This window comes from Excalfactoria chinensis, chromosome 1, assembly GCF_039878825.1.
Source record: "Excalfactoria chinensis isolate bCotChi1 chromosome 1, bCotChi1.hap2, whole genome shotgun sequence".
In the NCBI taxonomy this organism is placed as follows: domain Eukaryota; kingdom Metazoa; phylum Chordata; class Aves; order Galliformes; family Phasianidae; genus Excalfactoria; species Excalfactoria chinensis.
Window position 1 is genome coordinate 123403146 of NC_092825.1, and position 13352 is coordinate 123416497.

General features: G+C 40.0%; 1 protein-coding gene across 7 annotated transcripts in view; it reads left to right on the forward strand.

Annotated features, from left to right (window-relative positions):
* Positions 1–13352, forward strand: part of HERC2 (HECT and RLD domain containing E3 ubiquitin protein ligase 2) — a 101350-nt gene that overhangs the window by 15653 nt on the left and 72345 nt on the right. For 4 of the 7 annotated variants that reach the window (XM_072334393.1, XM_072334449.1, XM_072334413.1 and 1 more), the window contains exons 5-7: positions 8033–8252; positions 12130–12230; positions 13031–13187. In XM_072334393.1, coding sequence (XP_072190494.1) covers positions 8033–8252; positions 12130–12230; positions 13031–13187 — 478 coding nt within the window. The remainder of the gene's footprint in view (positions 1–8032; positions 8253–12129; positions 12231–13030; positions 13188–13352) is intronic. The other 3 variants (XM_072334421.1, XM_072334440.1, XM_072334430.1) reach the window with 1 other exon arrangement.

The following is a 13352-nucleotide window of genomic DNA, read 5'->3' on the forward strand; positions in this document are numbered from 1 at the left end:
TATTGAAGAAGGGGGAATGTGTTGAAGAGATGTAAGCTAAAGATCACATCATTTTTGTATTGCATTTGTGTTTAGTATTTGTTGATAAAATAAAACTATTGTAAAAACTGGTAATCTAAATACCGTGTGTCTTACTGAATTTCTCCCAACTGACCAAGTTGATTGAGACGGTCCTTTAAGCTCACCCTCTGATTATTTCTTACAAAATATTAATAAATAAATAAATAAAAATGGATATATGTATGTATGGAGCTTATAGTAATAATTCATTAGCTTCATATACTGAATTTGTATTCCTTGGTATCTGTTACCTTTTGTGCTTCAAGTTTGCATCACTTTGATCTGAGTTAATGTCTGTGACAGGCAGATCCTTAAAGATACTGTAAACCCAATTGTGTTTTATTAATAGAGCATTGTGATGCGGCTTTTGCTCCTGATGGTAGGTAACACTTTTAGTTTTGCATTTGTCAGAAAGAGAGCTGTCAATTCCCTTTTGCATCATCCGAGTTTCTGAGGCTTGGTAATTCATTTTTGGAAAAGAAAATTCAGAGAATTGTTTCAATCTTGGGTGCTTTTATAAAACTCTTTTCAGCTTCTCTTCTGTCACCTTTCTGAAAAATTAAAATGAACCCTTGAATATTTGTCAAAAGAGGGAAGGAGCTTTTTCAGAAGAATTATTTCTTACATGTATTCCTATTGATCAAGTTGGAATGAAAGATTTACTGTGGGTTTTTACTTATATATATATAATATTCCTTGACAAGTAAAGTATAATTTAGAGATTTGAGCTTGGAAATCTTTTAGAAAAAGAATTGAAGAGGCATATAAAGTCTGTGTTTCAGATTAGCACTCCGAGCTATACCTGTTGAGTTTAATGATTTACAGTCTTGTATTGTCTGGTTCTGGCTTTCATAATGTACTGTGTATATCCATGTTTTGGAAGTGGTGAGTACAGTCTTACTTTGCCAATAAAGTGTGGAGGATCGTGCTGTTGAACTTGAGTGGGCTGATCCAAGTCACAAGCTCTTGTGACATCCTTCCTCCATTAGGGCTGAGGGATTTTGAGAAAGCACAAAAAAAGCTGCTGAAAAAACACTTTGAGAAGCAATTCTTTTTGTCTTCTTTTCCATGTTTTGTGCTCCTGGCATGAGTTCAGAGAAGGAAAATATTATCCCCAGTTGTAATTTATGCTGAGATGACTGTACTGCCAGAACCAGGGCAAAGATGTCGCAGTTGTTTTTTTCTTTCTATCACCCCACCTCCTCAGAGTTAAATTCTGTTCAGATGCATTAGATAGTAATAAAATTGTGAGTAAGTCATTGTTTGACTTTGTTTTTTTCTTCTCTAGATTCTTATTGTTCATCCATTTCATATTCAGCTCTTGATGTCAGCACTGAACTGTTCAGTCCTCATTTTGACATGAGTGCTCCTTTAAAACAACTTCGCTTTGTCCTGTTTCCTCAAGGCTATGTGTTCGTTGTTACCCAAGTACTTCTGATTCTTCTTAAAAGTCTTGTTTTACTACTATCACCTCCCTCCCTCCCTCCCTCCCTCCCTCGGTTTTGCCAGTAAATCGCTATCATGACACAGAAATCCAGGAGGTCTCCCTGTGTGAGAGCTTGTTTATAGATAATACCATGGCTTGTTTTGTTGGTAGTACTAGCATAGCAAATTGCACTGAGAAATGCTAAAGAGGCATTACCTAAGGGAGATGGAGGTAAAAATTAATTGTGTGATTTCAGTGAGCTGTTGTTGAGAAACAAGTCACTAGCAACAGCAATGGAATCTCTCTGCCTTTCTTATGGAAGAAAGGGGAAAACATGCTGAATTTTCATCCTATAAGGGACACTAGCTAGGTAAATAAATCTAAGTTTATACTGTGTTCAGACGTAATTAGAAGAATTCATAGCATTGAAATTTCTGTTTTTTAATTAATTCTAGAGCAAGTCTTTTTACTAGTGGAAGGAACCAGGGCCTAGTTCATGTGTTGTGTATTTCTGTTTTTCATTTCATTTTTCTTTTTGTTGCCACTTCAAACAGATTTTCAGTCCCCCCTACGTCTAACTTGAAAGTTACTGTCTACAAGCATCCTCTTGCTTGCTGTTTATGCTTTTTAGAGGATGTCCCTGGAAACACCCCCCTGAGGAACATAAAACATATGTGTGAAGGCATAAACAAGACTTGCTTCTTGCCTTTCTGTTATATGCATATTTGTGCATCAACTCAAAGTTCTACTCACAATAAAATTCTGAAAATCAGGCATTCAACCACATAATGAGAAGCATTATGATTGTGCTTGCAAATATTCACTGCTGTCTTTGCTGAATAGGAATAAGGGCATCTTTTGCTTAGGGGTGCAGAAAGAAGGATGCTAAAGGCTAACCACCCATTAGAAACTGTGTTCTGGGCCCACCTGCTCCAGGCCCTTTATCAGCAGGGGTGCCCAGGGCCACATCCAGGGGGCTGCTGGTGATCCCCAAAGAGGACACCTGACAGCCTCTGGGCAGCCTGTGCCACTGCTCTGTCCTATCATCTGTATTTGTCTTTACTAAGACTTGTGGCCCAGTGGAAGTCCTTGAAACCTTTCAGTTTGATATGGGCGTTTTTGCTGATCATCACTTTACCTCTTAGAAGCCTGCAGCGTTTTCTGCAAGAGCTACTGTCATAAATGCTAAGAAGCCATTTAGTATAGTAATTCCTATTAAAATCTTAAAAAGGGATTCAAGGGAGCAGACGTGCCTTTATAGGCAACCTGTCTTAGACTCATGTCAGGTTAGTGTTCTGTCTGTGGCTGAGATGATTTAAGAAGTTAGTCTTTAGCTGCCTGCTTTGCCCCCTTAAGTTTGCTGACATAACCAAATAGTGCATCACTCCTTAACCCTATTCTGTCAAATGATCTAGGTTAAACACTGCTGGTATTTTTCCTTCTAATGCAGGGAATTTCTGGCAGGATGAATGAAGAAGTGATGACATGTAGTTATGTTAGCTGCTGTGGGAATGGAGGAGTGCGATGAATTTTAACAGAAGATGGTAAAATCCTTACATCTCTCTGTGGCAGCCGGATACGTATCTGATTATAGTTGTCACTTAACAAGTATTTTGCTAATGTTAACTATAGAATTTAAACTTGCGTGTTATGACTTCAGCTTTTACATTGTACATATGGATTAGGTAAATAATGCGTCTCCATCCTTCATAAAATAACTGACAAAGCAGAGCGTGGTAAGGGACGTTTAGCATCAAGGACTTGGTTAAAGGGTTCCCTGTAACCTTCTTGTGTGAAATTTGAATCATTACTATTAACAGGCTATTATCTCATTAGTCTGTTGAGTTCCTTAGTAATATATGTTGTTCAAATTTGGCCAACTTCACTTGGTCAATTCCTTGATGTATTTAAATCTTCCTGAAAAGGAAGTTATTTAAAAAATATCATTTTGCTTGTGTAATAAGAGAAGATAGGAAGTGTGTAGATACAGCTCACTTAAAACAAAACTGAAGGACTTCCCTTAAAGCTTACTTCTAATAAAGTTAGACAGCCCAGCTTTGAGATAACTGTGATGTAGGATTGCTATAGTTAACATTATGTCTGAAATAGCTGTTCCAGACTTTACCTACGCTTCACAGTCTGAAATGGCTACACTTTTAGGGGTTCAAGTGAGAAGAGTAAAGGAGAAGAATTTTGCAGCTGAAGTCAGTGAAGTTGATCACTCAGTTTATTAATGGTTTGAGTGTTGATGAGGCTTAGTCGAATTTTCCGTATGAATAAATTATTTTTGCATGTAGTCTTGAAGTATTTGAAGATAGTGTGTTGTAATGAATGCTTGGAAGGTTTGAATGCTTGAAAATTAGATTTTTGCACATAATAAGTGATGAAATAATTGTGATTGGTTCCTTTTATGCACTCTCATATTGTCTTAACTTGACTTTACTCGTTGACAGGAAAACAAAATAACTTGCTTCTGAAATGATAGCATTGTGAAATCTTGCTTTTGAAACTTTTGTAGACTATCTTAGTTCCAGTTATCTTGAAGTATTATGTTGATCTTCTGTATTAAAACAGAATTGAACCTTTGAGGTATTAAAAAAGTTACAGCAGTGTTCATTTTTTCCTCAAATAAATCAGTTGTCAGATTGCTGAATGTGATGCTGAGTATGTTACAGGTTATCACCAGTAAGCATTGCTGAACTGCTGGGAATGAATTTTCTGAGTGCTACTATGAATATCATAGAATCACAGAATGGCTTAGATTGGAAGGGACCTGAAAGCTCATCCAGTTCCAACTCCCTGCTGTGGGCAGGGCTTCCACCTACTAGCTGAGGCTGCCCAGGACCTCATCCAGCCTGACCTTAAATGTCTCCAGGGATGGGCCATCTGTAACCTCTCTGGGCAGCTGTGCCAGGGACTCACTGCCCTCTCAGTAAAGAGTTGTATTTCTAACATCTAACCTACATCGCCCCTGTTTTTAGTTTAGAGACATTCCTCCTTGTCCTTTCACTATCAGACCATGTAAAATATGCTCAACTCCCTCAGTCTTTCTTCATAGAAGAGGAGTTTCAGCCCTCTGATAATCTTTATGGACCTCCTCTGGAGGTCCTCTGGAGCTCCATGTCCTTCTTGTGCTGGGGATCCCAGGCCTGGACACAGTACTCCAGATGGAGATTCATTAGGGTAGATTTAGAGGGGCAATCCCCTCCCTCTTCCTGCTGGCCTGCTCTCTGTTGATGCCATGTTGGATACACTTGGCCTCCTGGGTTGCAAGCATACACTGCTAGCTCTTGTCCAGCTTTCCATCCACCAGCACCCCCAAGTCCTTCTCTGCAGGGCTGCTCTCAGTGTGTTCTTCTCGCAGTCTGTATGCATATCTGGGATTGTTCTGACTCAAGTGCGACAGCTTATACTTGGACTGCCTTGTTAAATCTCATGAGATTCATGTGGGCCCACTTTTCAAGCTTATCCAGGTCCCTTTGGATGGCATTTGTTCCTTCTGTTGTGTCAACTTCACCACACAGCTCAGTATTGTCAGTGAATTTGCCCAGAGTACACTCAATCACACCATATACACCATATATGTTATTGAAGAGTGCTGGACCCAATATAAACCCCTGGAGGACACCACTTGACACCATCCTTCACATGGACATAGATCTGTTCACTGCAATCCTCTTGCTGTGATCATCCAAGCATTTACTTATTCACTGAATAATCTACCCTTCAAACCCATATTTGAACAATTTAGAGATAAGAACTTGACATGAGACCATACTGGAGGCCGTGTGTATGGGTATATATTTATATGTACAGACATAGAACTATGCAACAGTTAGTTTGAAATCTTGTGCTGCTTGACTTGCATGTATGTTGTGTACTTTTGTAGGTTTCTGTTTTCTATGCATTCAGAGTTTGTATTGTAGTTTGTATCACCAGTTGCAACAGAGTAGCTGGGATCTTGGGAACAGAAGTAATGTGGATCATTGGAGCCAATTCTAGAATTGAGAAGTTGTAGTATTTCAGGGAAACTTCCTTGTAAGGAACTGTGATCAGAATATATGTAGTCTCTGCGTGTTCTGTTTCTTTCCAGCTATCCCCATGACGTATGTTTAATAAGCCTGTTATTTAGAAATGAAGGGCTTTGTCACAGGAGAGCATATCATTCTTAACTCTTGGGAACAATTTTAGGGACTGTTCACCTTCAGATAACTTTTCTGCTGGGGGGGTTTACAAATACTATAGCTCTGTTTATAGACTACTGAATCAGGGATCTACTTGATTTCTATAGCACTAAGTGTAGGCTTTGTCTTCCCCAGACATAAGCAGTAATGGAAGTGTTATTTTTTTCATTGACTTTCTTTAATATTCCTGTGGATATTTGAGAATGCAATCTGGGCAATGAACCTGCAGAATGAAATAGGTTGCCAAAAGGAATAATATTTAAAAAATAAAAGTTGATCTGTTAAACAAAGCATTGGTTGTTTCCTATTTCACTGTTGTGTCCCAGTGGTATTAAGAGATTGCTGGGTTGTATTTACGAAGGGAAGGAAAACAGTGTTTGTCTTTTCTGCTGGCTTATGTAGAGAGATCACGATACTGACCGTGTTCTGTTACAAGTAAATGCTAAAGCACACTTTAGGTAACAGCATTAGCCTCAGAACATGTAGCAATTTTTATATTGCTTCTGAGTAGTGCTAATAATTCACAACTGAGACTTTTCCTTCAAAATTGTGGTTATTGACCTCAAAGTATGCTGGAGCTTCAGGCTGCAAACTAACATGTTAATCCATTAAAGGTTGCCAATAGCTTCTATTTGGTTGTAATGCTAAAAAGACTTGCAAAAGCCAAGCCAAGCAAACCAAATGTGCTTTAAGCAGCCATTTGCTTTGTCTTACTTTGCACAGAGATCTGAAGTAGTTGTGTGCAGTCTCTTGACTGTCAGCCGTACCGTCGACTTCTTCAGGAAATTTAATAGGATAAATTTTAAGGGCAGTTTGGCTTTTTTTGTCACATTCTTCAGTGAATCAAAGTATGAATGTGTATGATAGCTGCTATTGTTTAGTTTTTAAAATCTAGATCACAAGAAACGCTTTTTCATCTGTTCTTACTGAAAAAAGAAAGTTGTTCCTCATAGATGGAAAAATGCAGATTGCCTCAGGGGAAGGAATCTAACACATGAAATACTGAAATGTGAGTAGCAGTGTTGAAAGCAGGCTGGGCTGGTGGCTGACAACAAGCTGTATGCAACTGTGCAATGTGATACAGTGGTAAAGAAGGCCACTTGAATTCTCTCCTGGGTATACGGAGACGCATTGCAGAGTGGGACAAAATTTTGATGTATTTTCGCCATCCCTGGATGTGTTTAAGAGCCGCTTGGATGTGGTACTCAGGGATATGATTTAGCAGAGGTTTGTTGTTGTGGTATTGTTTTGTGGTTGTTTTTTAAGAGATAGGCTACTGGTTAGGCTGCGGTTGGACTTGATGATCTTCAAGGTCTTTTCCAACCTGAGTGATTCTATGATTCTATGATTCTATGATTCTAGAGTTACATGTGGAAAAAAAGCCTCATGCCTTGTTAGATACAGTTTTGAACTCCAATGACTACTACTAGTGAATTTCCATAGCTTGGAGATTGCTGTTCCAAAAGATGTGGGGTTTTTTTTGTTTGTTGGTTTTCCTTTTTTTTTTTGGGTTTCCTTGATTGGTGATCAGACAAATAGAGGGGGAAGGAAAAACCTCTCTTGAGAAGGAAAGATCCTTATCCTAGGAAATAAATCTACAGAGAATGGAAAAGAAACCAACCAACCAAAAAAACCCAACCCAAACAAAACTAAACAAGTCAGCCAAACAACAACAACAAAACACTGTTTCCTAATCCTGATTTTCCAGTGTTTTGGGGCTGTCATTGTTTTATGTCATTAGGATTGTACGCTGTTGAATGGTTTTCTGGTTAGCAAAGAATTAGTTATCTGCTGTTAGGCCACATCTTCAATTTGCTGATGGTACTTGTGTCTTTTAAATTTCTCACATAATTTGTTTCAGACTCTAACCACTTCTTGGCAGTGACCCTATTGCTTCTGAGAGTTGTTCTATGACTTCTGAGAAACTTAAGATAATGTATATCATTGGAAAATGAAAGTAGGCCCTCCTATGTATTTGCCGTGTTGTTGCTTGCACTTAGAAGTCTAGCTCTGAGGCCTGCTGCTGATAAGAGTTTGCCGTGTAGCTTGTTTATTTGGAGCACTTGCATAAACATTTTCTGTGTTGTTTTAATTTCAGGCATGAAATACAAAGGTTCAGATGTATTCACACAATACCAGTTTTGATGATAACCTTTGTCTTTGTCTAAACACCTGTTAAATACGCCTTGTAATGAAGTAATACATACTGTTAATTAGCATTTGCACATTAAATATAGAAGCAGTGAATTTCACTGGGTTTTGCAATTCAAACTTCTGGTCAACTAATGTTTTTTTATTTGTCTTTATGTTTGTTGGCAATGTATGTAACAAAGATGAATGCTTATCTTTCTCTGATTTCTAGATGTGAATGAATTGAAAGAATGCCTACATGTACTAGTGAAGGAACAACAAACCCTGGCTACACAAACTGCCACAACAGCTCTTTCAGCTATGCGGCTAAAGCAGAGACTTGTTATCCTGGAACGATATTTTATTGCATTGAATAGAACAGTTCTTCAGGAGAACGTCAAAGTGAAGTGGAAAAGCAATAGTGTCCCCCTGCCTACTGTGGACAAGAAAAGGTAACAAGTTGTTCTCAGACATGGACAAGTTTATATTTCTTAAGATAACTGGTACTATCTACCATATAGTTTTCCTCCTTGGCAGATGTTTACTTATGATGTTGATGGGTTTTTATTGTAATTCATAGAATCATAGAGCGGTTTGGATTGGAAGGCACCTTTAAGATCATCTAGTTCCAACTCCCCTGCTATAGGCAGGGACAATTTTCACCAGACCAGGCTACTGAAAGCCCCATCCCGCCTGGCCTTGAATGCTTCCAGGGAGGGGGCATCCACAGCCTCTCTTACCTGTTCCAGTGTTTCACCACCCTCACAGTAAAGAATTTCTTCCTAATATTTAGTCTAAGTCTACCCTCTTACTGTTTAAAACCATTTCCCCACATCCTGTGACTATATGCTTTTATAAAAAGAAAGTCCTCCTCAGTTTTCCTGGAGGCCACCTTTAGGTACTGGAAAGTCACTATAAGTTTCCCTTGGAGCCTTCAGCCTCCAGACTGAAGGGCCCCCAACTGTCTCAGCCTGTCCTCTTAGGGAGGTGCTCCAGCCCTCTGATCATCTCTGTGGCCCTCCTTTGTACCCACTCCAACAGTGTGATGTCCTTCTTGTGTTAATGGACCCCAGAACTGGACACAGTACTCCAGGTGGGGTCTCACAAGAGCAGAGAGGGACAGAATCACCTCTGTTGACCTGCTGGCCATGCTTCTCTTGATTTAGGTCAGGATACTGTTGGACTTCTGGGCTGCAGGCATGCACTGCTGGCTCATGTTGAGGCTTTCCGTAGCTGGCACCCCCAAATCCTTCTTCTGAGGGCTGCTCTCAAGCCATTCCCTGCCCATCCAAGGTGTGGGACTTTGTACTTGGTCTTGTTGTATTTATTTTATGGGCCCGCCCCTCAAGCCTGTCCAGGTCCCTCTGGATAGCATCCCTTCTCTCTAGCATGTCAGCTGCACTCCTCAGCTTGTCTGTAAACTTGCTGAGGGTGCGCTCAGACCCACTGTCCTTGTCACCTACAAAGGTGTTAAATAACACCAGTCCCAGCACTGATCATTACTGGTTTCCACTTGGACACTGAGCCATTGACTACAACTCTCTGAGTGCTACCATCCAGCCAATTCCTTATTCAGTGAGTGGTCCATCTATTTAATCTATTTTTCTACCATTCGGTTACCAGTATGTTGTGAAGTGCAGTGTCAGTTCATACTGTAGCTGTTACTCTTTGAGCTATAATCATACTTCCACTGATATATTCCTTTTGTTCTACTCAGCTAGAATGTGTGGAGAGGCCATGTCATGAATGGGTTCATGGGTTCATCATCAGTGGGTACAGCATGGGTTTATGAGCGGTAGATCCTGCCTGACTAACCTGATTTCATTCTATGACAAGGTGACCCGCTTGGTAGATGAAGGTAAGGCTGTCGATGTGGTCTACCTGGGCTTCAGTAAGGCCTTTGACACTGTCCCCCGTAACATTCTGGTAGAGAAGCTGGCTGCCCGTGATTTGGATGGGCACACGCTCCGCTGGGTGAAGAGCTGGTTGGCTGGGCCCAGAGAGTTGTCGTCAATGGAGTGGAATCCAGTTGGTGGCCGGTCACGAGCGGCGTCCCCCAGGGCTTGGCGCTTGGGCTGCTTCTGTTTAACATCTTCATTGATGATCTGGATGAGGGGATTGAGTGCACCCTCAGTAAGTTCGCAGACGACACCAAGTTGGGAGGGAGTGTTGATCTGCCTGAGGGGAGAAGGGCACTACAGAGGGATCTGGATAGACTTGATTGATGGGCCAAGGTTAACGGCGTGAGTTTCAATAGGGCCAAGTGTTGGGTCCTGCATTTTGGTCACAACAATCCCAGGCAATCCTACAGGCTCAGGGAGGTGTGGCTGGAAAGCTGCCTGATGGAAAGGGACCTTGTTGTGCTGATGGACAGTTGGCTGAATATGAGCCAGCAGTGTGCCCAGGTGGCCAAGAAAGCCAATGGCATCCCAGCTTGTATCAGGAATGGTGTGGTGAGCAGGACTAGGGAGGTAATCCTGCCCCTGTACTCGGCACTGGTGAGGCCTCACCTGGAGTAGGGTGTTCAGTTTTGGGCACCTCAGCACAGGAAAGACATGGAGGTACTGGAGCAGGTCCAGAGAAGGGCATTGAGGCTCGTGAAGGGCTTGGAGAATCAGCCCTATGAGGAGAGGCTAAGGAAGCTGGGGCTGTTTAGTCTGGGGAAAAGGAGGCTGAGGCGAGACCTTATTGCCGTCTTTCCAGTACCTGAAAGGTTCTTACAGTGAGAGTGGGGCAGGTCTATTCTCACTAGTGACAAATGACAGGATGAGGAGAAATGGCCTCAAGTTGCGCCAGGGCAAGTTTAGGCTGGATATTAGGAAGCACTTCTTTACAGAAAGGGTAGTTAGGTACTGGAATAGGCTCCCCAGGGAGGTGGTTGAATCATCATCCCTGGATGTGTTTAATTGCCGTTTGGATGTGGTGCTCAGGGATATGATTTAGCAGAGGGTTTTTAGAGTTAGGGTACTAGTTAGGCTGCGGTTGGACTTGATGATATTCAAGGTCTTTTCCAACCTGGGTAATTCTATGATTCCATGAATGATGCTGGTGGACATTACGTAGCTCCAATTGTATTATTTATTTTTTATTAATTTTTGTTCAATTATGTGCATAACAATTTAACAAATTTAAAAATGCAAATACATTAAAATTGAACATAGTTTTCCCTAACTTGAAGAAGAAATGTTTTAGTCAGACACTTAAATGAAAATGTTTCCAGAGAACCAGCTGAATAATAAATTGTCTGGTTGCCTTTGATGTCTAGATAGATTTTTGACCTAAAAATAGAAAAAATTCTGTCAAGTGAGGCATTAAAGAAGCTTGTCAATTGTTGAATTAGACTGCTGTCTGACTGAGCAATCAATTCAAGAAAAGACATTTTTGTTAGCTTATCTGTAGCTTCAAAAATTGAAGGAGACAGTAAGTAGGATTGTAGACTACTTATTATGGGACTGTTCTGACAGTGATGCCTTTCACTGAATAGTCCGTTCTCTGAAGAATTTATTACAGTTCTGGTGTATTTAAATTACCAGACTGCTAAAAATGCCAGTTTAAAATTTCTCTCTCTTGGAAGAAGTTCTGAGAAGTTCACTTTCATTGTCTTGTGAAATAAAAATAAAAGGATTGTCTTCCTAGGAGAAAACAGTAGAGAATTAAAAGTTTACTTGATTAATGTGATGATTTGATTGAAAAGTAAAGTTGGTAGAAATGTTTTTAAGTTTCTTGGGTGTTAATACAAATTCAAGCTATCTCTCTTCTGTACACAAACCAGTACAGAGGATACAAAGTGAGGTATGTGAGGTAAGTGGGACATAGGTCACTTGAGTGGAAAGACAGTGACAAAATTGATGAAGTTATCTGTAATTGAAGGGTCACATAAAGAAGTCTGTGAATCTAGTTTATACAGATCAAATACACCAGTGGTATATACAGCCTGGATAAGCAATAAATGTGTGAAGTATCTTGTACCTGTGTATTTTTAGTAAGCCATTGTTAAGTTCACTCTGAGTACATTCCGAAACTTCTCTTATGGCAATGATGTCAGTCTGGTTTGTTTATTCTGTATGAAGCTTTTTGTCGTCTGGGATTGAATTAGGTGAGTTTAGGAACAGATGTGGTTAGATTTTGGTTGCTGACATTCTTGATGTTGATGATCTTAATTCTCAAGAGGCAATTACAGTTCTTTATGAAAATTGTATAATCATATATGTGTGTATACAGATAAATTACAAAATTGTCAAGTGTATACGTTGTTTAATTATTACTAATACATGTAGTTGTTAAATGATCTGTACAGACAGAATGCATATGTACTTATTTTTCCCTTAGCCCACGACCTGTAGGCAAAGGTGTTGAAGGACTTGCACGAGTTGGATCTCGAGCAGCACTTTCATTTGCATTTGCATTCCTCCGTAGAGCGTGGAGATCAGGTAGGTCTACCCTGTAGCACATCGTATGTGTTTTTGATTAGAAGACAGATGATGCATTGAATCGTGTCCGTATTAAGGGTATAGCTCTGTACAAACACGTCTCTAAGACTTCCATAATTGTATTTTATGTTTGTAAGGTATTATGAAACCAGCAGTACTGTTGGTCAGAGACGCCTTGAGTGAATTGCCATCCGAGCCAATATGGCTGCTGTATTGTGCTGGGTTACTTTTAGACTTAGCAATACAGATTTGGTTTACATGAAAACAATGTGTTATTAATGCCAGGTTTCAGAACGTTTATATTTATTCTTCAGACAAGATAGATCGCAATATAACTGCAGGACAGTAGTAGTTTAGTAAAGAATTTTGAAGCAGTAGTGTGAACACTGTATTTAGTTTGCGTACTTGTCAACTTTTGTCGTATTTCAAAGGCTGGCACTCTTAAGTTTGATGCATGAGAACTGTCACATTGACTTACCTATTTGTCTCAGTCTGTGCTGTTTGTTCAGATTGCAGCAGTTTGGATCTTTGTCCAGGCTAGTTCTTTTTCTGAATCCCTCAGCAGATGCGCAGTGGGACAGGCTGTTAAGACCTGTCACCTTTCTGAATGCATTTTTTGTGAAGCAGGTGGTTTCTCAGAAGTCTTGCAGTCAAAATGTTTGTGTGAAAATTGAGAGCTGGTATATACATATTATTACGTAACTTCTTACTTGAGACCAAGAAAATCCCCCCACAAAATTCTGTATTAAAAATTTCTATACCTTCTGTGAAGTTGTAGCTAGTATTCCTGTGATCCTTAGGTGAAGATGCAGACCTGTGCAGTGAACTGTTACAGGAATCACTTGATGCACTACGAGCTCTTCCAGAGGCATCCCTTTTTGATGAAGGGACGGTATCTTCTGTATGGTTGGAAGTGGTGGAAAGAGCTACTAAATTCCTAAGGTCTGTTGTGACTGGGTAAGTTTATTTTTTGAGTATTGCTGAGGTATCTGTTTAATGGAAAACTTGCATCTCTTACTAAATGATGGTGTAAGCAGAATATTTTATGGAAAAATAAAACGATAAGTTTTCTGGTTTTATACCGAGCATGTAAATTGTACATAAATTGTTGAAATGATGCTC